This window comes from Necator americanus, chromosome III (genome assembly GCF_031761385.1).
Source record: "Necator americanus strain Aroian chromosome III, whole genome shotgun sequence".
In the NCBI taxonomy this organism is placed as follows: Eukaryota; Metazoa; Nematoda; class Chromadorea; order Rhabditida; family Ancylostomatidae; genus Necator; species Necator americanus.
In genome coordinates this window covers 13605025-13631183 of record NC_087373.1, presented here as the reverse complement: position 1 = coordinate 13631183, position 26159 = coordinate 13605025, and the positions used below count along the sequence as shown (strand labels likewise).

Sequence of the window (26159 nt, the reverse complement as noted above, 5' to 3'; positions counted from 1 at the left end):
AAGAGAATAATAAAAGAGTTTTTTTTTCTTTCTGCAACAGAATAAAAGAATAATAAAGGAGTTTTTTTTTTCTTTCTGCAAAAGAATATAAGCAAAGTGTGTTCAAGTTTTATTGGGTATAGGGATTGTAAACAGAAAATGAAAGTTTTTCTATGCTCGTCATATTTCTTGCAGTTAATAGGAGTTTCGACAAAGTTTCCACGCCTACATGTTCATCAGAATCTTTTTTTTTATGTCTAGAATTTTACCATGCTACATTGACATGTGGTATACCATCATAATAGCAGGTGCAGAATTCTAGACTTACTGAAGAGGATCATGTAGAATATCCAGGATGTAATTGTGAATTTTGTTCTTTTTTTTGAACGCTCGACTGTAAACAAAGTTTCTTAGTCAAAATAAAGGAATATATAACCAAAAAAGTTCTGTTGCACTCACTTAAAGGTATCACCCCACATTCTGGGGGGGGGGGAGGGGAGAGAGAGAGCTCCTATGCGGGGTGCTAGATTGTGGAGAGGAGAGTGATTCCGTCCATTTTTTCCTAATTCCCGTAAAAACGGCTCGGAAGATGCGGAACGTGCACAAGGCTGGCGCGCTCCAATCGAACTCGTTGTAGAAAATAGGGCCCCGGAACGCTCGAAGCCGCGATTCGTGGAGTGATGCCTTTAAGAACCCAACTCGAAAACAGCTTGTTTGTTCCTCGAAAACAGTATGTTTCTGAATCTAATGTGTTGCCTAACGTTACAATAGGCGCTAAAAAACAGTCTTTTGAAACTTAAAAAATGTATTGGAATCTAAAGAGTTGATGCCACTGAGTAATTGATGTGCAATTCCCGATTCATTTAATAAATGGCACAATAAATGAACAAACCTTTTATTGCCCGTAGATAGGAACCTCACATAGGATGCGAAATCCCTGTATAGGATGTGAAATCGGCTATTCACTCCGAACAATCTAATGTTAGAGACGATACCGTGTTTGAAACACAACATACCGGATGCATCGCAGATAAAAGTTAAAAATACTTCTTGAAGGCCGCTTCTTGAACTAATGAACGAAATTCGAAAAAAAAAACCAGTAGGTCGATCCAAAAAGTAGTAAAAATCCAGTTCAAAAATAAACCGAAACGGAATTCTCATCACATTCTTGTTGAATTTTCTCAGAAAGACCAATACAAGGATTAGCACACGTTTTTCAGCGATCGACGTCTGGATTCTTAGCTCGATGGCGTTCATCTTCGCTTCGCTCATCGAATTAGCCGTTGTTGGCTATCTTTCTAGGGATGGTCATCACGCTGCTATCAAGTATGGTGCCTTGATTCGATTTACTTATGTCTTTATGGAACTTTTATGAAACTTCATGAATCTTTTATTCACATTACATCATTTGTCCACATTATTTGTGCAAGGATAACGAGATCCATTATGAATGCTGTGAAACATAATAGCTGTAAGATTATTCAACAAGAAATTCCTACTTTCGGTTCAGTCCCTTACGAGACTCTGTTGTTTCTGAGCTCTCAACATTCAGAGAGGAGGGGGAGGTGGGGACTTTCCTGCAACCTCCGCAACCTGGAGGGTATCTCCTTAAGCTCTGGTAACTCGATAACTGTTAACACCTAGTAGAGGAAAAACATTGCGAAAACTTCTTTTTGGGAAGATGGCAAATGGAGTTATCTGAAAAATTGCTTGGAAAAAATAAAATGTGACCAAAAAACAGTTGAGAAACCTGTGTTTGGAGAAATACAAAGTTATTATTCAGCTTGGTTCAGTTTACTTTCGTTGAAACACAGTGGCACTTTCCAAGCCTTTCCGGTGTAAATTTCAAAAGTACTTTTATTATATAAACTATTCGTCGTCCCAAATTCAGTAGACTTACCAAATCATTTACCATTGGACAAAAATGTACCAGTCGATACTGAACAGATCTTTCATGTAGAGCTACAGTACGGCGAAAATAACCTACCTTGCAACTGCGTAAACGGTTGAGTTCGCCATCGCTAACCGGAATCGGAGAACGTGGAGCATGGTCGAGTCGAAACGACATGAAGCTCAGCGCAGTTGTGTAAGCGGCTGGCTCGAAGCGGTGCGGAGGAGCGTAGCGCTATGGATCGAGGGGGACTTTTGCTGGGTCATCCCTGCACTTCGCGATGGTCTCATCTCGATGCCAACCGCTAGCTTCACATCGTTGACCCTAACTAGGTAAGCTGAGGTAAGTTAAGTGTAGCTAGTTCAAATCACTACCGCGATCGCAAGTGCAACTGCACCAACTTGCGTCACTTTGGCATGCCTATCTGCGAAGGTATACCAAATTTCGTTTCCCTTCCTTCTTTTTCAAAATGCATCCATAAGAAGACGTTTAATTTGTGTTCAACATGAGGGTATTCCTTGCTATCAATTGCGCAGTCGTTTCTAGGTGTCATTGTTCCTGGCTGTGCATGAAATGCCGTGAATGGACAGCGATGAAATTAGACAAGGTACGTTTAAAGTCCCAGCTAAAATCATTTCCAATTCACCATCAGGATAAGGTAATATGATATTAATACTCGCCCCCGAACACGTTCAACCGAGCTAGCGGCACGCGTACGCGGCGACGGCGAGCACTGGCGCCGTGCATCTGTGAGACAACCACCGATTAAAGGCATCACCCCACGAATCTGAGGTGGTGCAGATTTCAGGTGGAGTATTCTTATAAAGGATAGTAGATTATGGAGAGGAGGGTGATTCCGTCCATTTTTTCCTAATTGCTGTAAAAGAACGGTCCCGAAGATGGGGAACGTGCACAGAGCTGGCGCGCTCCAATCGAACTCATTGTAGAAAACAGCACGCGGGAACGCTCGAAGCCGCATCTTCCGGGCCGTTTTTACGGGAATTAGGAAGAAATGGACGGAATCACTCTCCTCCCCATAATCTACTATGCCGTATACGAATACTCCACCTGAAATCCGTACCACCTCAGATTCGTGGAGTGATGCCTTTAATGGCATAATTTCGGTGTGTGGATGGGCTTCTCCTAGTGTCAGTAGCCCGACCACGAATACGTCCCCTTCCACCAGCACGGTTGAATGCGTTCCCCGTCAAGCTAATAGTGGAACATAGCCTTCTTATACGTTTATATGCGTTGCCAGGGCAGCTGTCAGAGTTTTACTTACTTTATTTCCAGGCCTCGTCAGTGATATTTCCTACGTGCTTCTTTTTGTTTAATATCTGGTACTGGTTTGTTTTTCTTGGGTAAGTCAATGTTTCATGGTCGATACGTTAACGGATTGGTCGTAAACTTTCACGTACACAGTAACAATTGGAAGTATTTCTGTGCTTTTTATGCCGGAATGTGCAGTTTTCCCCCATTCACAAGCGCCCGTTATCACTGAGAGCTAGAAGCACTGCTGCTTCATGCACCTTAGCAGCACTGATCCAGTGAAGCACATCGCATCGCACAATGGCGTGAACTCACTCAAATGCACATGAATAGCAGCAGCTTTTATTATTGTAAAGCAGTTATAGCAGCAGTAGCCCGAGATTAAGGGCAGCACACTGCGAAATTGACGGCATGAGGAGCTGTGGATGAAAAGACCGGGTTACGGATGTAGATCACGAGTACGAGCGCGATCACGCTCAATCCCCACTGGAAAGTCCAGCGCATCAGACCCCCTTGAATGCGCCAACGCGTTTTACTGCGATTCGGAATCTTTGAGAGGTTTTGTGAACGCGTTTTGGCCTATACAATGACTTGCCGATGTATTAAATCGGTGTTTTCGTCCTCGCAGAAAACTCCGGTATCAAGTTATTGACCCCGACGGGATGAAAGGATGGTTGACATAAGAGCGAATTCGAACCATCGATCATGAAGTCACCACCGGACCTTATGCGCTACGCCAGCGCATAATTATCATTGATTGCCCTGAAAAATAGCGTGGAACCGGGTTTGTCGACCGAAATTCCTTATGAGGCACCTCGTAACGCGTCACCCCCTATTCTCACCACGTTTGCGAGTGGGCGGACGAGAATCACTGGGGTTCCCTTAGCAACCCGGTCACGTAAAAGCAGCGAATAGCTACTGTGGAAGCGGCACGTATATGAAGGTGGCCCATTGTAAGGTGTCTCATAGGAAAATTCGATCGACAAGGTCCTTTCTCGCGCCGTTTTCAAGGAAATGAAGAGGAACTGAGCGTGATCGCGCTCATGCTCGTGATGCTATCTACATATTCATGGAGAGATCCAAACATCGTCAATTTCGTGGTGCATTCAGACTGCTGGAAGCTGTGCTCACTACAGAACTAAACAGTGTGCTGCAAATGGATTTTCCACAAAAAAAACTAACTTCTAGAAGAATTCCTCAAAGATCTCTAATACAACACTTTCACATCAAAACTTCATGCGTAACCTTCCCATGATTTTTTAGAACTTGCATTGCAACTTTCACAAAGCTTCGATTTAATAATTAGATGTAATTAACACTATGTTCCTGTCTTTTGCGACTCACTAGGAATAAGTAAGGAGTAAAGTTCTCATAAATTTGGTTGATGCATAGGTGATGAGCATGGCAGCAGAAATATATATAGAGAAACATCATAAAGATATTTTTTTATATATATTTCTGTTAATATTTTTCTTCAAGTCTAAGAATATGTCCCAAACTAAAATATCCAAGCAAAACGTCATAAGTTGTTTTAAAAAGGTATTTCGAGCTGAAGTTCTGTTGTTTGTTTTCTTCTCACGAATATGCTTATTCCAAAATAAAATTAATTCGTCAAAAGTGTTGATTTCCTTTTCAACCACTCCATATAACTCTGGTCGCTTAGGTGAATTCAGTGAAAAATCGCATAGATTGACAGGAGAACACGTCCAGGATTCGGGCTGTCACCGCTAGATCTGTTTCGACATTAAGAATATTCCAAACCTCATTTTAATTATAAGATATTTAGGAGATTTGGGACCTAGGTCACTAAGGCTTATCACCTATAGATCAATCAAAAAGAGTTGTCAGCCTTTTCAGTCTTACATTTGACAACTTTTATCCAGTACTCTTTCATCCTTCTAAAAACTTCGAGAACTCCCCATGCATACCTACACTACATAAGTCCGTTCTTCCATTTTTTCGAAATTTCACAGCACTTTTATCTATCATTGTATGTTAATGTCAATACTGTATTTTAACCTATTTGTCGCATTGATTGTGTCACACACAGGTGATGTGTACATACGTTGTTGAATCATTGTTACAGCATGGGGATAAGATAAGTCCAAACGAACTCACTCGCTCGCACTCACACGCGGAGTACCGTACTGTGTGCTCTACATCAGTCGTGTGTGTGATCTCTGATCTATTGCCGCACAGAGCACGGCATCTAGATGACCAGGTCCACACATATTATCGGATTTTTGCTTTCAGAACGCTTACCACCGCTTCCGCAACAGCTTGAGGCATGGCTTTTCAGGTTTTGTGTGCGTGTGTGTTTGCTGAACTTCGCATGATCACATTGTAAAGAGCATTCCTTAAAAAACTGATTGAAGTCAATTTTCAGACTTAAAAATACTGCTTTAGCATGTGTGACCCTTCTTGAGCTTAATTCATATTCTTTATACAGCTTTTAATTAACCATATGACAGCTATGTTGAACTTCAGCGTTTATTATTAATCATCATTAGAAAAAAAGAATTTTCTTCGATAACTTAGTCCTTTTAAGGTGTTTTCTTTTAGTGGTGTAGGTTGCAACTATCACATTTTTCAACATTGCTTGCTACTCCGAACAGTTCAGAATTTAAAAAAAACGGAAAATAATATCACGAAGTATTTTGCGCAGAGATTTTAACCGGACAGTATATAGTAGAGTCAAAACGACATGAATAGCGGTGCATACGCAGTTGCGCTCGAAGCAGCGCGGTGGCGAAAGCGGTTCGACTAGAGGTGGGACCATCGCGAACTACAGCGAGGAATGGTTCTCCCTAAATTCTACGCGCTACGCTTTGCCGCACCGCTTCGAGCGCAACCGCTTACACAACTGCGGTTTGCTTTATGTCATTTTGACTTTATTAGGTGTGGATCCGTATTTTCGGATGGGCGTGATTTTTGGTTGCTTTTTCACAACATTATTTCCCTTTTCTCTTCCCTTCTCCTCTGTTTGACATACACTTCCCCTGCCTTGCTGAAGGCAAAAGGCGCTCACCCAGTTGAACGCGGTTATATTTATGATTACTTTGAATTCGAACCAAACAGAGAGATTTTTCCTGTTAGAAGTATTTTCTCTTCTATATCACGTTATTCACACCATCGGAACTTTTACGCGATTTTACCACAATTCTACGTGATACGATAGTAATCAAGAGCGTATATGCGCGAATAAACGCCTCCACAAGTTTGCACTACTTGAGTGGCTTCGATGTTTCTAAATTAACGTTTCTAAATTACGACTAAGTGTGGAAGTTAATTTTAAATCCGTTCAAAAACTTAACAATCACACTCCTGCACAAATACTCACCTCATTCCTCTACACCTTAGTTTTTCTTATAAACTTGAATAAGTTTGTTTTCCAGGAATCTATTGGCAGCACCAGGAATGCGAACACGAAACTAATATGCTCCACTATGTTGCTTGTCTGTGACTTCTCCCGTATCGCTTTCAGCTATCCTTTGGTTCGCTTCTGTGAAATCTCTTTGTGCCTAGCTTTTTAGATTTGAAACAAGATGAGTAAGTATTGAGGGGACGGTTAATGAAAAAACCTGAAAGAATGATTTATCGGGTAAAACGTCGATGGCTATATGCTCGCGTAGTTCCAAAGAACGATTAAATTCGGCAAAATCCTTGCTTTATGTGCATCATACGCCCAGACTTTGTCACCTGTTTCGCAAAGTTTCTGCAAATTAAACGTTCAAATCCTAGATGCTGTCAAATTACAAGTGCCTGTCGATCAACAATGCTAATAATAGCTCGCGTAAACCACAAAGGAAGTTGGCGACCGTCGGTACCATCGCCATTTTTCGCGATCCTTTTTTTTTGGTTTTTTGTTGTTTTATTTGTTTTTGTCTTTAGTTTTTTAGTAGAGTTTCTTTTCTTGAACTCAACGTATGCAGTTATCGTAGCAGAGTCATCGTTCGCTTCACTTCTTTTATACTGCAGTTCGGAAAAATATGAGAAATTGCCAGAATTTGACTACGTAGTAGGATTAGAGAATATGCAAATGAATCTATGACATTGAATTTGGGCGATTTCGGGACCGAGAGCAGCTACTGTTACTTTGTTCCTGTTCTCGTTAAAAAATTAAGTTTAATTCAATTGGAATACTGTTTAATTAAGTAGTTTGTTAATGAAAAAGTTTAATGGTGTCACTAACAAATCTTTATACAACCTCATGTTTTTATACATTAAATAAATATGGCTGATCTTTAGTGTTAGTAGTCGTTTTTACGCCTTTGCAGTGTGGTTGGCTACGCAATATATATCAGTAAAATTTTAATGTTTTTTCTAACAGTCAACTATATACCGAACTATAAAGCGTTTCTTTTTCAGCAAAGTCACACGCACAGCCACATGGTGATATGCTTCTTGCGGAGTGCTTAGTTGGGCTTTATTCGCTTTAACGTGGTTTTTTTGTGATCGATAAATGCTATTTCTGGTTTTCTCTTCAACGATTTACTTTGCTGACAAAACTTCTCGAATTTTCAACATTACCTTTTATGGATTGGACGTTGTTGCTAATGTCAAAGTTCTGCAAATGCTACGGTGTTATAGCGAGTACCAAACGTCGTTGGACAGACGGACATAAAGAAATTTAAAAAAAAAAACTTGTGGATACTCCTTCGAACTCTACTCTTCTGATTGCACGACGTATTCATTCATATCACGGCGACGTAACGCCGTGAGATGAATATGAATGAATATATAAAAACAAAACATGAAGTTGTGACCTATCATATCCCAGATAGTCAAGTATGGTTACTCGGTTCTGAAACGTCCGCCCGTACAACTCCGGATCACTAACTGTATGCGGGCACTAATAAACTCCTATATTCAACATTCCCTTCCAATAAAAGTCATCTGTTCCCCAGCAACGTTTTTCCATAACTCAACTGTAAAATGATGATTAAATTGTACGCATTCCAAACAATAACAATAAAATGTAGTTCGTTCGCAACTATTGCCTGTCGACAAGGAACGCCAGAAGAGCTTCGTTAGACTCCTTATAAAAACTAAAGGAAGAATGGACCTAAAATGGATGAATTTTTCATCAAGACCCACACCCTCCGTTCCCGATTTTAGTTCAAGCAACCCATGGGATTTTAGCGTTAGACCTACCATAAGCAATGTTGAAAGTCCCACCGACAGGATGCCCTGGATTCTTAACACTGTTCTCAGCCGGAAACCCCAATATGTTATCAATATGTCATATTATCAATCGATATCATCATAATACCAATACCCGCTGATCTCTCAGATACCAACATGTTCATTGAACACTTCCGCAAAGCGTGTCCTGGTGGAGATTGCGTTATCGAATCTTTCGATTTCGTTCTGCTCTACATCAACTCCCCGATGCGACTTTGCAGGCAACATCAGAACTTTCCCTTGAACACAAGAGATCAACACTTCTCTGAATATGTACTAGTTTGGGGTACAGTAAATAGTGACGCTGCTAAGCGAATGTCTGAGATGTTCCCTATTTCGCTGGTTTGGAGAATACTATAGCTAGATTAGAGACTTGGCCAGATTAGCAGGGACAGAGACCTGCTCCAACATTAGCGGTTTCTCTAAGACTATGGCGAAGAAACCCCTACTGGAACGCAGACCTCTGTTGTACTGCTGATATGTAGACTGTGTACTATTGCATTATAAGTTTAACACAAAAATGGACACCTGCTCCGATCTCTTTCACAAGCAATGCCTTAAGTTTACTAGGGAAAAATCTGAAGACAGTTGGCTGTCGTTTCTTAAGGTCTAGGTTCATATGTACAGAGAAATTGGAAAGCAAAGTGGTGCTGACAACCAAGTTATAAGAACACCGTTTGGCGCACTCCTAGAAAACGGAAAACTCAGTAATTGAAAGAATGTTAAGGACAGCCGCGACGGTTACAGCTGAGGCTCAGGAGCCCATTGCCTCTGTAAATATTGTTTACTATAATTGTTAGTCTAATGGGTACCCGGCATAAATTTCCCATTCAAAACCGGACCATGCAACAGAGTGCCTGCCGGCGCCATACAACGGAAGAGACAGCAAAAACCCCTTTCTGTCTTGCTTTTATTTCGAATGATATGATCAGTGCAGTATAAGCAAGTTTGCAAGACACCGCCAGAGTAGTGAACATACCACCTGCAAACCTAAAGAAGCAGATACTCCTCAACCGGGTCTATCACAGGTTTTCTGAGACGCCTAATTCTGTCGTTTGTCCTGATTGAAAACAACGAGATTGTGTGGTATCTTCTGATTATTACTATGTCAAACGATCGCTTAGAAAACACAATTCGTCATAATTAACTCCTCGCTGAATGGACAAATGGAGATCATTTGTGAGATGCGATTCCAAACCGTCTCCCTTGCGCGTCTCAGTCACATGGATACAACCCTTTGGCCAAACCGGAGCGTAGAATAGTGTTCTTTAGTCAACCTTGACATAGAAGAAGCGACGAGTCCATTTCTTAAATCCACCAAATCCAATCCATCTCAGAGAAGGCACAAGGTCGTTTCTTGAATCTCTGTGCGCCAACCGGGTAGCCGGTAGAGTGTAGCCTCGCAATTATCCTCAATAGGAGGATCAAAGCTGGTTGATTGTCTATCTCCTATCTTTCAGATCTCTAAGGTTGAAGGAACTTCCTTTAGCCACCTTCATTTTTTAAGCTACTCGATTTGCGTATGTGATCCTTAGCAGATGTTAGACAAACAAAAAATACTGTCGTGGTGAGGTTTTAGATTCTTCGATAAGCAACTAAGTAGTTAGGTTATCCGAGCATATCTGTTTGTGCTTCAGTGATATACCGATAGGAAAGGGTATAAAATAGCTGCCGCAAAGTGTGCAAACTTATTTTTCACATAAAGTAGTTTCTTACCCGCCTACCAACATGACGTCGTGCCTTTCACAACGTCTTTGTGGACCGGTCGAAAGCGAATACATTATGAACCATTACAGAGAATTCAGTATGTTACTTCAATTTCCTTTCCATTACGCTGCTCTTTTTTCTTAGGTTTCTGAAGATGGTCTGCTGTAGTTGTCATAGTCATTGTGTTGACAGTGAGTTACGTTTGTAATAGCAGATGATCTCTCTTAACTGTAGCGTGGTGAGACCCTATCATCATCAGCCAACGTGAAACTGAATGGATGCAACCGCCTACAAGTCTCTTGTTTCCGTCTAGGTCTTATTGGCAGGGAACAAGAGAAACGATGAAACTAATATACTGATACTCGGTACTAATACACCGATAACTCGGTAGAAATGCATGAACTAAGCACCAATATCCAGGTCCACCAGAGAACATGGAACAATACAAAAAGGTAAACACGAGCGAATTTAGTCAGATTGGCGAGAGATGGAGAAGGAAAAGGAAAGAAGAAGGTCATGCTGAGACGATGGTAGTGCGCATTGCGCGTGTAGTCATTCATATATCAAGGACTGAAAATATGCCTAAAGATGGGAACTAGTTTATATATTCCTAGCATCTATAAAACAGTTCTCAAGTGCTACATGTGCGATATAAGGGATTGACATGGAATTGATACAAATTGATAAAATGCGACTCAATGATGTAACGCTGCTGCACCTTTCCATGTTCGAGTAGATGTTACCTCTTAAAGGAAGCATATCACGAAATTGACGGGGTTAGAATCTCTCAGGGATGATATAAACTTCGGAGTGTAGATTACCAGTGTGAGAGTGTTCACACTAACTTCCCCCTAACCTTCCTAAAAAAAACAGCATGGGAAATTCTATGGTACCTTTCAACGGTTCATCACCACACATGCTCCGCGAGTCGTTTTTCAGATCATTTTTTAGAAGAAAGATTGAGGGAGGGGAGACCTGAGCGTAATTACGTTAAGTAGCATGTCACGCGTTGTGTAATTTTTTTTACATTATTACACGAGAACTAAACTGCAGGGTTCACTGGCGCATCAGTTAGAATAATGGTGTGGAACGCTGAATGTCATATCCCTATAATTAAGGTGGGGCGGTGTAGCACAGTCAGCCCAACCACTAAGTCGCCTGTAGGAAAAGCCTGATACCATGTACTTATAATGTTCTTGTCAGAACCAATTAAGAACACATTAGAACACGTGGGCTAGTCAGTTGCAGTTGCAAGCAAGTCATTATCCAAACCTGCAGAACATTCGCAAGGTGCGATTTCTATCATTCTCCTCGTTCTTAAATCCCGAGGTGCAACTGCATAGTAATGAGGAACTAATCATAAAGAACTTTGTCAAAAGCTTTTCAAGGGTGGATGTGAATAACATCTTCCGATTTGGCAATATTTCGAATCAAAACCCAACAAGAATGACATCGACTAGGTTACTGGAGGGAAGATGTAGAGGGGAACAGTTAAGCAGCGTACAGCACGCAAACCCTCGGAATTCGGGCACAGTAACCCATGAGATTTTGGTATGAGATATATTGTAGTATGTGTACATTGGCACGCACACCGCAGACAGTTACGGTACCAAAGATTAGATAACCAACACTAGAATTCTATATCATTTCTACACAGAAAGAGAAGCAAAGTAGAGTAGATTTTTTTGCTAGTGAGATCCTTTACGTAAGTTAGGAACGTGTGTTGATACGAGAGGTAATATTCCGAGCAAGTCGATTAGGAACAATCTCCGATAATGACTTGGTGGAGTGCTTATATGTTTGTTCTTACATTTTCTTAGTTGTTCTTGCAGATGTCGGGATACATAGTGGCTCTCTCATGAAATCACTGGGCACGCGATACATCCTCTTGAATTCTAGGTTTAGGAAACGCCCGCTTGCAAACTCTCAATGGTTCACACATTTTACTAGAATTACTGAAGTTTCTGTATTTCTCACGAGAGAGCCAGTTTTACAGAAACTTCACCAGACCAGTGGTAATTATTAGGTAAAGTACATATCAAGTACAGCACATACTTCCACCGGACATAATGGTTTGCATTATGTGCATGTAACAACAGAGGGTGTCAAAAGTTACAGTAAGCGAAGTCAAGTAAACTTTGCGGAAAGAAGAAAAGAAATTGAGTTCACAGCCTCGCATGTAATCATTCGTGTTCGTATCTGCATGAGGTGTACAAATATCCAGACGTAACAATATACTTCACTGCTTATGCTCGCGGAGACAATATCCTACTTTGGAAGGTTTCCATCTCATAATTTTCCACTTAGTTATAGAGACTTGGGAAGGATTGCGATCCACACCTCTTTCCAGGTTTTTTGCACATCGCTCGGTAGCATAAAATGGTAGCAATGACAGTTTTGTGATGTGCCACAATTAGTACCTGATAGTGGCGAAGGTTCTCTCCTGTAAAATTCATTATATATACTTTTGTTTCTGTCAAAGTCTCGTGCTTCAATTCGAGTCTTTCTCTCCACATCTGTCACGTTAGGAAGTAGGTGGAAGGAGACATCTCTATAATCTGCCATCTGTAATCAAACAGCGCTAGGCATTAAGCATTAAACAGTCTGGCATCAGCAAATTTTAAATGGTAGCTCCGCTTTAGATAGATGTGTCAGTTAAAGACATCACCCCTCGAATCTGAGGTGGTACGGATTTCCGGTGAAGTATTCGTATACGGGGGTCGTAGATTATGGAGAGAAGGGTGATTCCGTCTATTTCTTCCTAATTGCCGTAAAAAAACGGCCCGGAAGATGCTGCTTCGAGCGTTCCGGCGCGCTACTTTCCACAACGAGTTCGACTGGAGCGCGCCAGCCATGTGCACACGCCGCATCTTCCAGGCCGTTTTCTACGCCAATTAGGAAGAAATGGACGGAATCACCCGCCTCTCCATAATCTACGATCCCGCATACGAATACTTCACCTGAAATCCGTACCACCTCAGATTCGTGGGGTGATGCATTTAATTTAACTGAACAGTAGAGACCGATAGATCTACAACGAGCATCCGGTGTTTGCTTGACCTACACAGCGGTGCACATTACCAGGCTAACAGCAAACAAAGCCTCATAATCTGCCTCAGCTGTTGACTGCACAGCTGAGATATCAGCGGGCGGGGAATTCCAAGAAGTGACAGCGCGCTCACGTCTTCACAGATGAAGCACATCTTAAGGTGACTTGCTTTGAACACTAATTGACCCTACTAAGACTATATAGACGACGCTAGCAAACCAAACAAATGGAAGAAAACAAAGAAACAACTATAAGAAGTAATACTAGAGGTATTCAAAGAAAACGAAAGGTAAGAGGACTAAAAATACTGTCACCTGTACGTGAGAAAAGGAATAAGACTGCGATATTAGAAGAAATATCTTTAGAAGAAAGATGAAAAAGATGAAAGACAGTAAAGTTGGTCAAAAATGGTAGTCTTATAAAAGAGGGGAAAGTAGGTGGTGCGAATAAAATAAAGGGAAGTAAGATGTTGAAATTGTACGAAATGCGCTTGGAAAGATCCAAGACAGCAATGCTGAGAGCAGTTCAAGAGCAGGTAATATCGCAGCCACTCAGGACGAGATTACGCCCATCATGGGACTTTCATGAACATTGTAGACTTCTGCTTTTGACTATTCAGCAAATGCAAAAGTTGCAAATGAAGACGTGCAGAATGAAAACGGTGAACTCCGCCTCCCCAGCATTGTACGTTTTTTTTTTTCAAATTGCATAAACAAGTGTATTCAAATCCTTTTTGCCTTTGCTGACTCTGATAATTCACTGAAATTAGATGTCTTCTGAATACGAGCTGTCTAAACGAGCAGAAAACGATGGAGTAAGCTGAAATAGTTTTGCAACACTCTTGATATACAAGCTTCCAATTCATTTCCTTGTTTTTATTCCAGAGAACGGAAGACAATGAAAAAAACGTGACGGAACAAAGGTTGGTTCACCCTATAGTACCCTTTGCACCTCTCATGTAGCTAAAAGATCAAGAACTTAAGTCTAGGAGTGAGAGTGCGGCTGTGATAAGAAGCTTAAGTTTCTTATAAAAGAATGCTCAAGAGTAGGTTGACAAGTAACGACAGCAGAAAAAAAGAACAAAAAACACAACGAAAACAAACATAATCAAGTTCGGTTCCGCATCGCAATGCCACTCAACAGAATACGAACAACATTGCTTCTCAAAATTGCAACTAATTGCCATCTCATTATAAAACGTACATGGGCGGCTCTCTCTATCATCGTCATTCGATCATGTCTTGATGACTTCTGCGATTTGGTTCAGAGGCTTGATTTATGAGTCATGGTTAAAAATTAACCTTTATTTTCAACTGAGGTTCTGTCGTTTTTGCCTTCTTCAATAAAGTAGGCTGAATTAATAACAAACTTCAAAGAGGACACTTGTTTGTTATTTATTCACCTACGATAATGGTGCACCAAAGAAAAAAGAATGAAAAAGGGGAGCATATTCTGCCAGACTTAGAACGAAAAAAGAAAAAGATCCGGACTCAATTGGTTGCCAATACAACGTGGTGCGGTCCTCCACGTGGTGGATAAAATTGTCAATCTACTGTTAAACTCCTCCTACAAGAAGTGAACGTTCCTCCTATGATATCTGCTTCCCTAGTATAGAACGCTCAATATTACCAACTTATTTACACCAGGGCCTGCACAGGTAACTTAGCAAACGCGGGAGGAGTACTATGGGACTCCAGAGGGATATGTTGGAGACAGTAAGCAAGAAGGTTCACCAACTTCCCTGATGCTCAAGTAATTAAGCACCACAATCTAGACAAACTACAGTCAAGAACAAACCAGCTAGAAAATGGGGAAGTCAGTGAGAGAAGTAGTTGAGAAGGGAGGCGATAGGGCGAAACGAATCAAAAAATCTGTAACCACAAGATACTAGTATCATCGTCAATGAGTAAACTCCACTGAAAAAACAGAGAAAAGTAGACTTGTTGGATCGGAAGGAGGATAGTAGTGGCTGCGCAGTTGGCTGAAAAGAGATAAGTGTACGAAAAACTGTAGATCACTCTCACTGCTGAAATATTGCTATTGTCAGAAAAAAAAAACTTTTGGTCCTGCGACTATAAACCTTTAAAGTCTTGGAAAGAAACTTCAACTACGTGGTCTGTAGCTGAATATTTGCGGAAGTCTCGTCATAGAGCCAACCGAATTATGATACTTGCAGTATTGCTAGTTGATGAAAGCAAAGCAAAGAAAAATCTTTCCTGCGTTGTCAGCAGAGTTAGATTCTCGCTGACAAAATCAGGCTTGTAGCCAGGTAGCGCTCAGTCAAAACACCTACTTTCGTGGACCATGATTATTCCTTCTACATACCATTACATGGATACCATTACATGGTCATGTCAACGTTTTTTAGTACAACGGTTCAGCGATGCATAAAAAATTGTTAGAGAGGCTGCTTGCTGGTGTGGTGAAAACCAGTGGTTGGAAACATATCTATTATTTTTATGACGAGACACTGTAAACTGTTATATTTGATTACTTAGGTGGATCTGCACATTTACAGAAGCAAGCAATTTGTTTTTTGTAGTTCTCTTAGTAAGCATAATGCACGTAAAAAGCTAGTTAAAATGGTCATAACAAATTTTTATTTTTGTCATCACATTAAACATATGATACGGCAAATATCTGCATAAAGCTAATGCAACTGAATTGTCTTTCAGCCTAAAACGCACCACGACTATCGTTGCATTTTTTCCTTACAAAAATTGCTTTTACAGAACTGCATACATCAAAAACTTCGTGCCTTGCGTTATTAATGGCAACTTATATTTTGCTGGCCGCAGTGACGATGATGAGAGCACCTTCAGTGAACTGGTATGACTCTCCGAAGAAAGTATTTCTGACTGATCCGATGTAATTTGACGCACATAGGGTACATCTGAACCATCTCTGATGAGTTTGAACCGTGAGCTGTCGGCACTGACTTTCACACATGATCAACTGTGTGGACTTCTCGGACGACAGACGGTGCGCCTCCTGCTTGAAAAATCTAAGGTAACTGTATCAATCATCATGTGTATTTTTTTACAACTTCTTCATGTACAATCACAAAGTAGCTCCCAACCTGTGCGAATAATGAACCACATAATGGCGATGAGGCTGGTGCGGCGCGGTTACTCAGAGGTCCGCTCTGGCCACACGGTTGATGGTTCAAAGCCGAGTTCGTGCCAACCAAGCCTTTCATTCCTTTGAGGTCGATAGATTGGTACCAGAGTTGTCTGGGCCAACACGAGTTCCGAAACCCAAACGATTACGAATTGCAGTAAAACGTGTTGGAACATCCCAAGTCGATTGATGGTGCCTTTATCCTTTCTTATGATGGCGTTAGTAGCATAGAAGCTTTTATTCCTCCATTCTTCATCGTATCAGTTAGGTGAATCACGATAAAAACTATGTGATGAAAACATAGATCCAACAATTGCTTTTCATGCCAATGACTCCTGTAGTGCTTTCTAAGAGGAGGTGCAAAGATGTAGCCATGTTAATCATATAAGAAAGGGTAACAAATTCTGCACTTCAAGAACAAGATATATCCAAAGAGGTACCAAAACGTGACCAAGGACGAAGAACCAACCAAGGACGTCGAACTGATCAGAAGACAAGTACACAAAGATGCCTTTTATGCCGTTGATGTGTTGATTCCTAACGTTGTAATGCACAACATTGGTTCACACATATACACGGCACATATGCATAGTATCGATATTGAAAGCCTTTTCATCAACTGTACAGTCGATATCTACGTTCTGCATCAGAGTGACGGCGACGCCTGATGGATCGTATGCACTCCCTACTGATACACTTCCTTTTTCTTTGATGCGGACGAAGACATACAACGAAAACATCATTTCATTTTGCAGGATCAATCACAACACTCCAATGGCTTTGTATAGAAAAACCGCAAAGTATCTGCTACACCATTTTCACTCCAAGTGAGTGTGCGGAAAATGGTTAACTGTTATGCTGGATAATCACTGTAAATTGTAAATGTTACTATTATAATGCGTCCATCAGCTTATGTGGCAAGTGTTCTCTCTTCTCCTTGACTACCTCTTTGACGCTTGAGAGCACTTCAAATAATAGATGCAACTCCTACTCCACTTCAGTTTAATTACTTTGCAAGAAGGAACATCCTGTTGTTGATTATCCGAGAGCTTAGAGCTGTCTGGGACGTCTTGTTCGATTCCAACCACCGTTACGTTCCTCTCAGCTTAGAAATACGGCTCAGAATAGAAGTCGAGATGTTCCACCTCAACCGAGGGTTGACACCGTCAGTGTGGAAGTCCATGAGCACAGAAAAAAAACTCCTCCAACAGGTTCTGATAAACATTGGATTCTTTCACCAATTGTGTTCGGAACGCTTTAAAGAAAACTTTTCAGTTTATGTCGCTGATAAAGATGTTTTCATTTGCATCTGGTGAGGTAGCATCCCCCACTATTCTCTATGTCTCGTTCACACTACTAGTGATTTTACCGAGGAGGAACGTCCGAGGAAAAAGTTGCGTCGTCGAAAGAAATGTCGTAAAAAAGGAATGAACGTCAGGAGAACGAAGGAGCTTGGAATGCTGAGGACAATAACCATGAAAAAGTATGTTTTATTCAAGAGGAAAAGAAGTAAAATAAAGAGGTGTTTACTTGTTCTCAACACTTCTCGCTTCAGGAGAAGCAACCCGGCCGATGGATTCGCTATCGATGAGGCAATGTTGCCAATTCTGAGGGAGGATTTCAAAGCCTTGCTGAAGCCATAAGCGCCATCAGTACCTAACTCAAAAGTGTACAGCGACCGATATTCTTTCTGTCAGTGATCATCGACAGAATTGGAGGTTCTATTCCGACACCAGAAAACGAAGGATAGAAAATCACGGCACAGTACACGGCCTTCTCTCCCTCCCTCGGTCCACAAAGAAGCCCGTTCATGGATTTTGGGCACTATTGATTGTGTAACTTCGTTTTGAGGCTTCATCCACAATACGACTTCAGTTATTCGGCTCGGTTGAGAAAATCAAATGAATGAGAACGCGGAAATGTTAAGTTCTCTTCCTTGGTCGGGTATTCATGAGATGAGGATCATCCGCTCAATACGGATTGCAGCAAAAATACCCAGTCATGGTGGAGATGCGATATCATAATCCCTCCCCTTGATAAGTTATCCGTCACAGAACGCAGAAACTACCAAGTAATATTACGTTTCCTGCGTGTAGTGTACAAGTTCTCAGAACGTACTTGTCCAAGTTATCTCCCGGATGCTGCTAAACCCAAACAGGAAAGAGCAACTTCGACGGGAAGTGGTGGACAGAGATCTCAAAAAATCTGGGCTCAAGTGTGATTAAGGTTGACCCTCCTCGGCGATGATGACAATCCGCTTTAGGCCGCCCGACGTTTATGTCAGTAAGTCAAAAAGGAATTAAGATTACGATGAATATACGCGAAAAAGTGGGAAAAAGCGAACTAGGAAAGTGAGTATGACTTTCAAAAGCCTATGTTAACACCGTTTGCCGCGGACAAAGACTACTTGAAAAATATATGTACAACATATTATAAGCATCGATTTATCGACACAACCTCCGCAGCACTACAAAAGCTCACTTAATTTTGTCCCGCCAATTTTATAGGGTGCCATGCTTAGACGTTTTCGACTTTGCTGTGCCTATTTTTAATCATGATGGCCGAAGCATCTTTAGCAATCTATCTAGCAAAAATACAGCCAGAAAACTTGAACATAAATGAACACTTGAAATTGGATTTGGATGAAATTCAGATTGAATCTGTCGCGGACAAGGATTTACAAACGAAAACGTGCATCACTCAACAAGAATGCAACACTCTCAGGACCGCGTTGGAGACGGTGCTTTTTATAGTATCCATTCAACTTTCAAGGTTCAAGCCTTAGAGATGTCACATTTTACAGTTGTCTCGTGTGGACGCAAAAACTCTTCGGAACCAGCAAAAACGGGTCAGTTACATAGCGGATTTTCTGTTGCTGGATGGGAAATAGTGAAATAGTGTTTAACTTAGGCAATAAACTCAGTAATCACCCGCATCCACGTGCGCACAATCGAATATTTATGCTTCTCAACTCTAATCTACAATAAGTGCAGAATTTCTAGAGTTGTTTGGGTAGAATATGATTACGTAGATTTCTCGTCTCCGTAGGAATCAACTCTAGGCAGATGAAAACTAAATGCAGAAGTCTGAGTCTCTACTAGAAAAGGATATGAGAAATAATTCCAGGAATTCATCTCAAAATATTCTGAAATCGTTCAATTCATATCTCCACCTCGCAAGGATGTTAGTTACTAATCTTCTTTTCTTATAGATTGAACTCTCCAAAAAGACAGATGATGCAATGAGTAATGTGGATGTGGAAAATCTTCGCAAAGTACTTGGCTTGGTTGGTTTTTTTCCCACTTCGGTTTTCTCTCCTGTAAACAAGATTGTTCTGTAGCCGAAGCAAACGGGAAATCAAGCAGCAAATGGGGAGACGTAAGTCACTTTGTTAATATTTGCTTCCAATACTATGAAAAATCTCATATTACAGTAATTAGTAGTTAGCATTGGCAAATTAGTTCTTCTGGAATGAAATAGTCTATTCTTAAAATTTTTTTCAGTGTAAATCCGGCAGCGCCATTCAGAGATGTAATTGCAATGACAACGACTGATCAATCATCTTTTGGTGAAGAGGCACTCCTCTGTGAATCGGGAAGAGAAATACAGGGCGCAGCAGAATTGTGTATAAGCCCGTCAAAAATGGCAGGAGTTAAGTCACTGCACACTAAATACAAGTGTCTGTTGTGAGTTTTATTATGCTATCCGTTCCTTAACTGATTGTATTGGACGTGACGCAGCGGTGTGAGGTCGTCACACCTTTTTTTTGACAGCTCAACACCAAGACAAGAGACTAACACTTTCATCCTGTGTCGACAAATTGATACCAGACTTGTCTTTAAAGTTAAGGACCCCAAATTGGCAACTCAATAGATGACTAATTGTATGGGCCGTAACTAATCGCATTTCCATTCAAAAACGTTGAAAAGTTTTCGATTGAAGAGGAACGCATGGTCTGTTCTCAGGAGAATTGGTCAACTTCAAATGCTTTATCCTTTGTCAAACAGGCTACTTCTATCAAGCACGAAAGCTCATGTCCGTTGTGGAATTCTTTGGTCATTCCTCTTTTGACTGATATTTTCTTCTGACTTCCATATTGTAGATGTCTATCTTCGTTTTATGGTTGGTGGAGTCCAACGTATGTAGCGGATGCCCCTTCTCGGCTCTGCAGCTTCGTCCACTGCTGCTACTTTTCTCTTTCTAAGGTCTTCTTTTGTCGCTTCTCTACATAGCTTCACGAAATTTGACGTGAGGGTTCGTATCTCCCATACCCTTAAAAAGCTGGCTATCGGGGCGAAAAGGTACCAGTTAATTATATCAATTGATAACGGTTCAGAATGGCGGGCGTAGTGCAGTCCGTAAAACTGAAGGTCGGCTGGGGCCGCACGGCTTCGAAACTGTGCCAACACAAACTCTAGTGCCAACCAAGCCTTTCATTCTTCTGCGGTCGAAAAATTGGTACCAGACTTGTCTGAAAGGATAAAAACTCTGACTTGATAATCGGTTGGCCAGGCCAACATGCGTTCCAAAAACCTCAACAATTACAAATTGCAGTAAAACGCGTTGCCGCATCTCACAAGGATTGATATGCCAGGGACTTTATTCTTTCTAATGATTTAGGAAATTTGCCCTGTGAAATTTGCAGTTTAATCTTTTCCCATGAGAAGAAAAATATTCTCGATGGAAAAATTATAAAACTAGAAGTTGTAGAAGTTTGGCACAAACAGCTACATTCGATAGATAAAACGTCTTACTGACACCATTGGGATTCACTTTATAACGGCATCCTCCGTCTAGTCAAGCCACGTCCAGCGTTGTAAGGAGGACTTCTGCAATTGTGAGTTTCCACGTATGAGTTATAATGATAAACTCGACAAACCGCCCTCCCCACCTATCTCCCTGTAGACCGTGGGTCTCGAATTCCCATGAGTGGTCTCAGTCGCCCATGATAAACTCGGAAGGCTTCTCTTCCTGCCTCTTCCATTGTAGACCGGGGTGAAGTTCCTCAAGAGTAGTTCTAAGGGGAGTTTCAGCGTTGAAATAATTAACAGTGACCTTTCAGAAGCTATAATCATCTCTGTCTTTTAGAATGCTTCGATTTTTTATTCCTGATGTAAGAGAGAAGATACTCAAAGGTGGACTTAAACCACATCATCAGACTCATCCAACTCCTCTATTAGTCAACGTTAGCAACTGCTCTCCTTTAGTGTCAGATATGATGTTCGGTCGATGACATTATCTCGGTGGACCCCGTTACTCCGTGCTTGATCTTCTTGGCCTGCCTCATCAGATCTTAAATGGCCGCTTATAAATCGTTCGTGCAATTTACATAACGTTATTGTGGTCCTGTTTCGTTTCGGCCTTTATTGCTATGTTTAGCTAATTTAAACCCATGAACAGGCCTAACCCTGTGATTTACGATTTACGAACCCTACGATTCAATTAGTGAAGTCTCCCGCTTGAGAATAACAATAACCTCGCAACTAGCATGCCGCCGCACATTAAATGATTGCGACCTGTGGATGGAAATTATTTACTTCAATCGAAACAAACAAATACCAAAAACAACAAACAAGTATCAAAATCCTGTCAACTGTCCATAGTTTTGATAGATATCTTCAGCTGTAATCTCGAAACATCAATTCGTCTCAGTCTTAAGTTGAAGGGGGCATACCAGGAATCTGACGTGGTGAGGGAATCTGCGCGTAAACCCAGAGGTTGTAGATTCAGTGCTCCGGGGTGGTTCCGCTCAGCTCTGCCTAATCAAATAACGGCCTTTGTTTCCTACGAGTTATGTTAGAGCACCCATCTATATACATGTTCCGGTGCCCTCAGCAGCCTATTCAATTTCATTTGAGTAGGCTAGCGAGAAGGCACCACTAACCTTCGGCCGTATGCCTTTTAGATGCGGCGCGTACAGAAGGGTGGTGCGTTGCAATTGAACTCGTCTTGAAAAAAGGCGTCTTTCGTTCTTTTTACGACGATTAGAGAGATGAGCGGAACCACCCCGAATCCTGTAATCTACAACCTCGTGTCAGACTTCTTCCACGGTTTCTCTCACCACGCCGGATTCGTGGCATGCTGCCTGTAATTCTGATCATTCAGGTGCAATTCTGCTGCCTCAACGTTATCTTCGCCATCCAGAACTAGTACTGGAAGCAGTGCTGAGAGTGATGCTTGCTACCGTTGTGGCTGCAGTCGCTCTACAGATCCAAGCTATGCTAGTACGGGACAGAACGCGGCCACAGGACCGGAGGAACGAGTTTCGCAACAGTCACAAAATCCAGATGACAAAGTGGCGAACCAATGCGACAGTGACCTTTCCAGTTACAGCAACGTCACAGCTGATGCCTCTTCTATCCTGTACTCTACTCTCAATGTCAGTAAGGAAGATTTACTGTCAGACGAGCTGTCTATATCGCTATATAACGCAACTGATAGCTGGTGGACAGAAAATGTTAACAGCACTGGTTTTGTCAGTTCTGTATCTACTGGAGTATGGTTATCCAACTATTCCGACACGTCCCGCAGCCTCTGCTCGACTATAAGTTCAGGTCCTGTTGAGAAGCTCACTGATGACTTTAATGTGAGCGATATTACGGCAGCGAAGGCTGATGAAGTTGAAATTGAAGAAACAAATCGAGTATTCGATGCACTTTTGACTGCAAAATCTGAGAATCTTGTTCTATTTGAAGCAGGAGATCTGGACACAGCAAAATCATGCTCTGTTGCCTCGAAATCCAAGGGCAATATGATGAACGACACCCCACGATCTCCATTGCTGGGAGTGGACGACTTGCGAACTGCTATGTAGGTCTTCTTTCTAGCAGTGGATGAGCACACTAACAGCGACAAGATCGCGTTTTCTTTTTTGCTTATAAAAAGGCTTACAATAGTTGAAGAATGGTTCTAGCAAACATCACCTTTAGCGCAGTAACTACGAAGTTTTTCCTATCCATCAGTTTTCACGGGGATCAAAATTATGAAACACCGGGTAAACTTCTTCCCGACAGCAACTACTTTAACTATCATGTAATGGGTCGTTCGTGTGGTAAATTAAAGGGAGCATACCTCGAGTCTGAGGTGGTAAGGGGAAAGCTAGAGTGGAAGAGCCGCTTTTGACGACAATTTTAGTTCCGACTCGCCACCCCTTGTCCACGCGCCGTATCCAAGTGTGAGCTGTCGAAGATCTGAGGGGATCGGAACGTGTACATAAGGTTACGATGATTAGTGATAGATGAGCGGAACAACCCCGGATCTCGTATACTACAATCCCTTCTCTAGCGTTTCCCGCTGATTCGCTCAGCAGGTCAGATAGGGATATGCTGTCTTTAAGCTTGTAGTTTCATCTCCGAGTTTCTACCACATCTATCTATCTACCATAGTTAAGCCATATCAGTACCGTTGTCGTTCTGCGGTTTTGCTCTTCCAATCTAAAAATAGTTTCAACTTATGTTTAAATGGAAACAAACTGAAATTTTCTGTTGCAATACCGCATATCAATCGAAGAGTACTACAGAATGTGTATTACTCGCAGAAGAACAGCAGATACACCTCAATAAAAATAAGCTAGTCCTTTTCCAAAAGTTCTGTAATTTTTCCTATTTGAATTTAATGGTTTAATGATAGTACTTGAAAATAAATTTCGCTAAGTTTGGGGAAATAGAGATTGAAAGTAGTACTAATGTGAGAGTACGAATCTAGGAAAGGTGTGTAGATAAGCTAATCCTGAGAGTTCTCCCGAAGACTGGAACGAGGAAGACAGAATGTGTGAATGAAGAATTTGTGTTTCAGAGAGGAACCGATCCTTCTGCATACGGCTTGGGAAAGAACTGCCAGTAGCCACACCGAGCACTTTGAGTGAGTCTAAGATTAGCTATTTTTCAGTCTTCACTAGGTTCTGATATGAACGAAGAACTCCATTCAAGGCTCCTAAGTTGTTCCTTCCTAAGATTGTTAACGACACTTTACTTCTGCTGACGTTTCAGCGTAGTCGTCCTCTTCAGAGCCTGGAAATTCAAATACATACATATACAATGTATCCTTCACAAACACCCCATCACGGGGAAAGTTACCATTCAGGAAGAGAGTAGAATAAAACGACCAGAGAATCACAAAATCGTTAGCATTATTGTGTACTACTTTCTGAGCAGAACCAAGGTTGTTATCTATCTTTATTCTGGCTAACGTTTCGTCATCGTCGCCTTCTTCAGAGCCTAGAAAATCGAAGACACGTGTAATCTACCCTCTCAAATGCCTCGTAATCCTAAAAGATATGATGTGACTTAGCAAACAGAATAATCTGTTTGCTAAGTCACATCGGTAATCGACAACAATCTTGGTTCTGCTCTAAAAGTAGTACACAATGAAACTCTACGATGCAAGGAATCAAAGAAGGTTGAACTTGGGACGTTGGTATTATGATTACTAGTCGTGTGGTTGTGATGCTAGCGTACCGCCGCGCTGTAGAATAGTTCAGCTACTAACAGAAAGGGTGCCACTTTTGTCTGACCTGCATCTGGCACATATGGTAGTGTCAAAACGACATCAAGCACGTACGCAATTGCGTACGCGGCTTCTCTCGGCTTCGGTGGAAGGTAGCAGGTAGGAGCGCGGTGAAACCCTTGCTGGCACCACCCGTCGCTACAGTTTCCGGCGGTCCCAACTCGGTTCCAACTGCAGCCTCCAGCGCGCAGTTTGTAGCGCGTACGCAAATGCACCGCAAATACCCTCGTGATTCACGTCGTTTCGACCCGACTGTAGATCAAAACCCGCCAAGGTCGTGGTTCAATGCCAGTTCGTTGACCACGGAGATGATGCACTGCACCTGGACTTTTTGTCGCTTTCCAAAACCCTTCCAATGTTCTTCCCGCGATAAGTTGTAGGACAAAGTCAGGGCAGCTATGCCGAGTGGGTGAACGCAACAAACTTCACGCCAAGCCCCATATTAAACTAGCCCCAAGTAAATTCGATCATCTCAACTTTGCGGTGTCGTATAGATGTTCTTTCACTTGAATATGAAGTGAACGTTCAGTTTCTCCGATGTATTCCATAATGTTGTCCACATCTCTGACAAATTTTTTTAAGTACAGCCTCATCTGCAGGTGTTGTACCCATACTTCCTTTTAATGAACTTATAGCCGATTTTTTTTCACCTTACGTTCAATTCTGCTTAAACTCTGAATGTTGCAAAGAAATCACTTTTGTTTTTGTTGCAGTTCAGAAAACTGTTACAGTAGCGACGATCTTATGGAAACCTTCGTCTCTGCACCAAGGTTTGACATTTTCTATTTTAAGAAATAAGGGAGAGAAAGCACGGCACTAGAACGATTCCAGTTTCTTTGCTACATGGCACATTTAGCATCCCCATTTCTATAAAAATGATAAAATCTCAGGAAACTAATGGAAAATTGTCGCTTCTACCATGTGTTAGCCATCGATTTCTTCTCTTCGCATCTTCGCATCGCTCTTTGAGTTTGGGCATGAGCTCAAGCCACGTTTGGCTGTTAGCTCCACGCCGACATACTAACTCAAGTATTTCTGGAGACTTTCGCACAGTGGAAACTTTCACACTCTCTTATTGTCTTATTCGATAGGAAGCGATATTCTTATCATGTTCCTGTTCGTCATCAATGCTCTCTTCGGGTACCTCTTGCCAAAAGAAAGCAGGGATCTCAAAATTGCTCAGGTCAAGAAAAGTCATTTTTTCAGCACATCAGGTTGTGGCGCCCTGTACTGCTCGTTTCTTGAAAGTGAAAACGAGATTTGCGAAATTGAGTTAGTTTTACTGTATTTTTTTCTTCTCTTTACCTCTCTCTACAATAACAGCAGCAAATTTTCTCAATATTTCTTCAGCAACTAGGTAACCGCGTACAATTCTAGGCCGGAATCAAATCTGGGATCAACTCGCGGGTGATCAAACTGTGAATAGTTAATTAAAGGAGAATTCTGAAGATAATA

General features: G+C 41.5%; 1 protein-coding gene across 1 annotated transcript; it reads left to right on the top strand.

The window, feature by feature from the left end:
• Positions 1-10051: 10051 nt before the first annotated feature.
• On the top strand, positions 10052-26115 carry RB195_009490 (uncharacterized protein; the record flags this gene model as incomplete). The annotated part of the gene is made up of 16 exons (XM_064190056.1): positions 10052-10127; positions 13699-13763; positions 13849-13893; positions 13964-14001; positions 15812-15908; positions 15966-16088; positions 18853-18939; positions 19003-19047; positions 19411-19485; positions 19540-19577; positions 19703-19885; positions 22305-23009; positions 23994-24059; positions 25418-25474; positions 25911-25976; positions 26082-26115. 16 exons carry the CDS (start codon positions 10052-10054, stop codon positions 26113-26115), a joined length of 1800 nt encoding a protein of 599 aa, XP_064047639.1.
• Between the last annotated feature and the right edge of the window lie 44 nt (positions 26116-26159).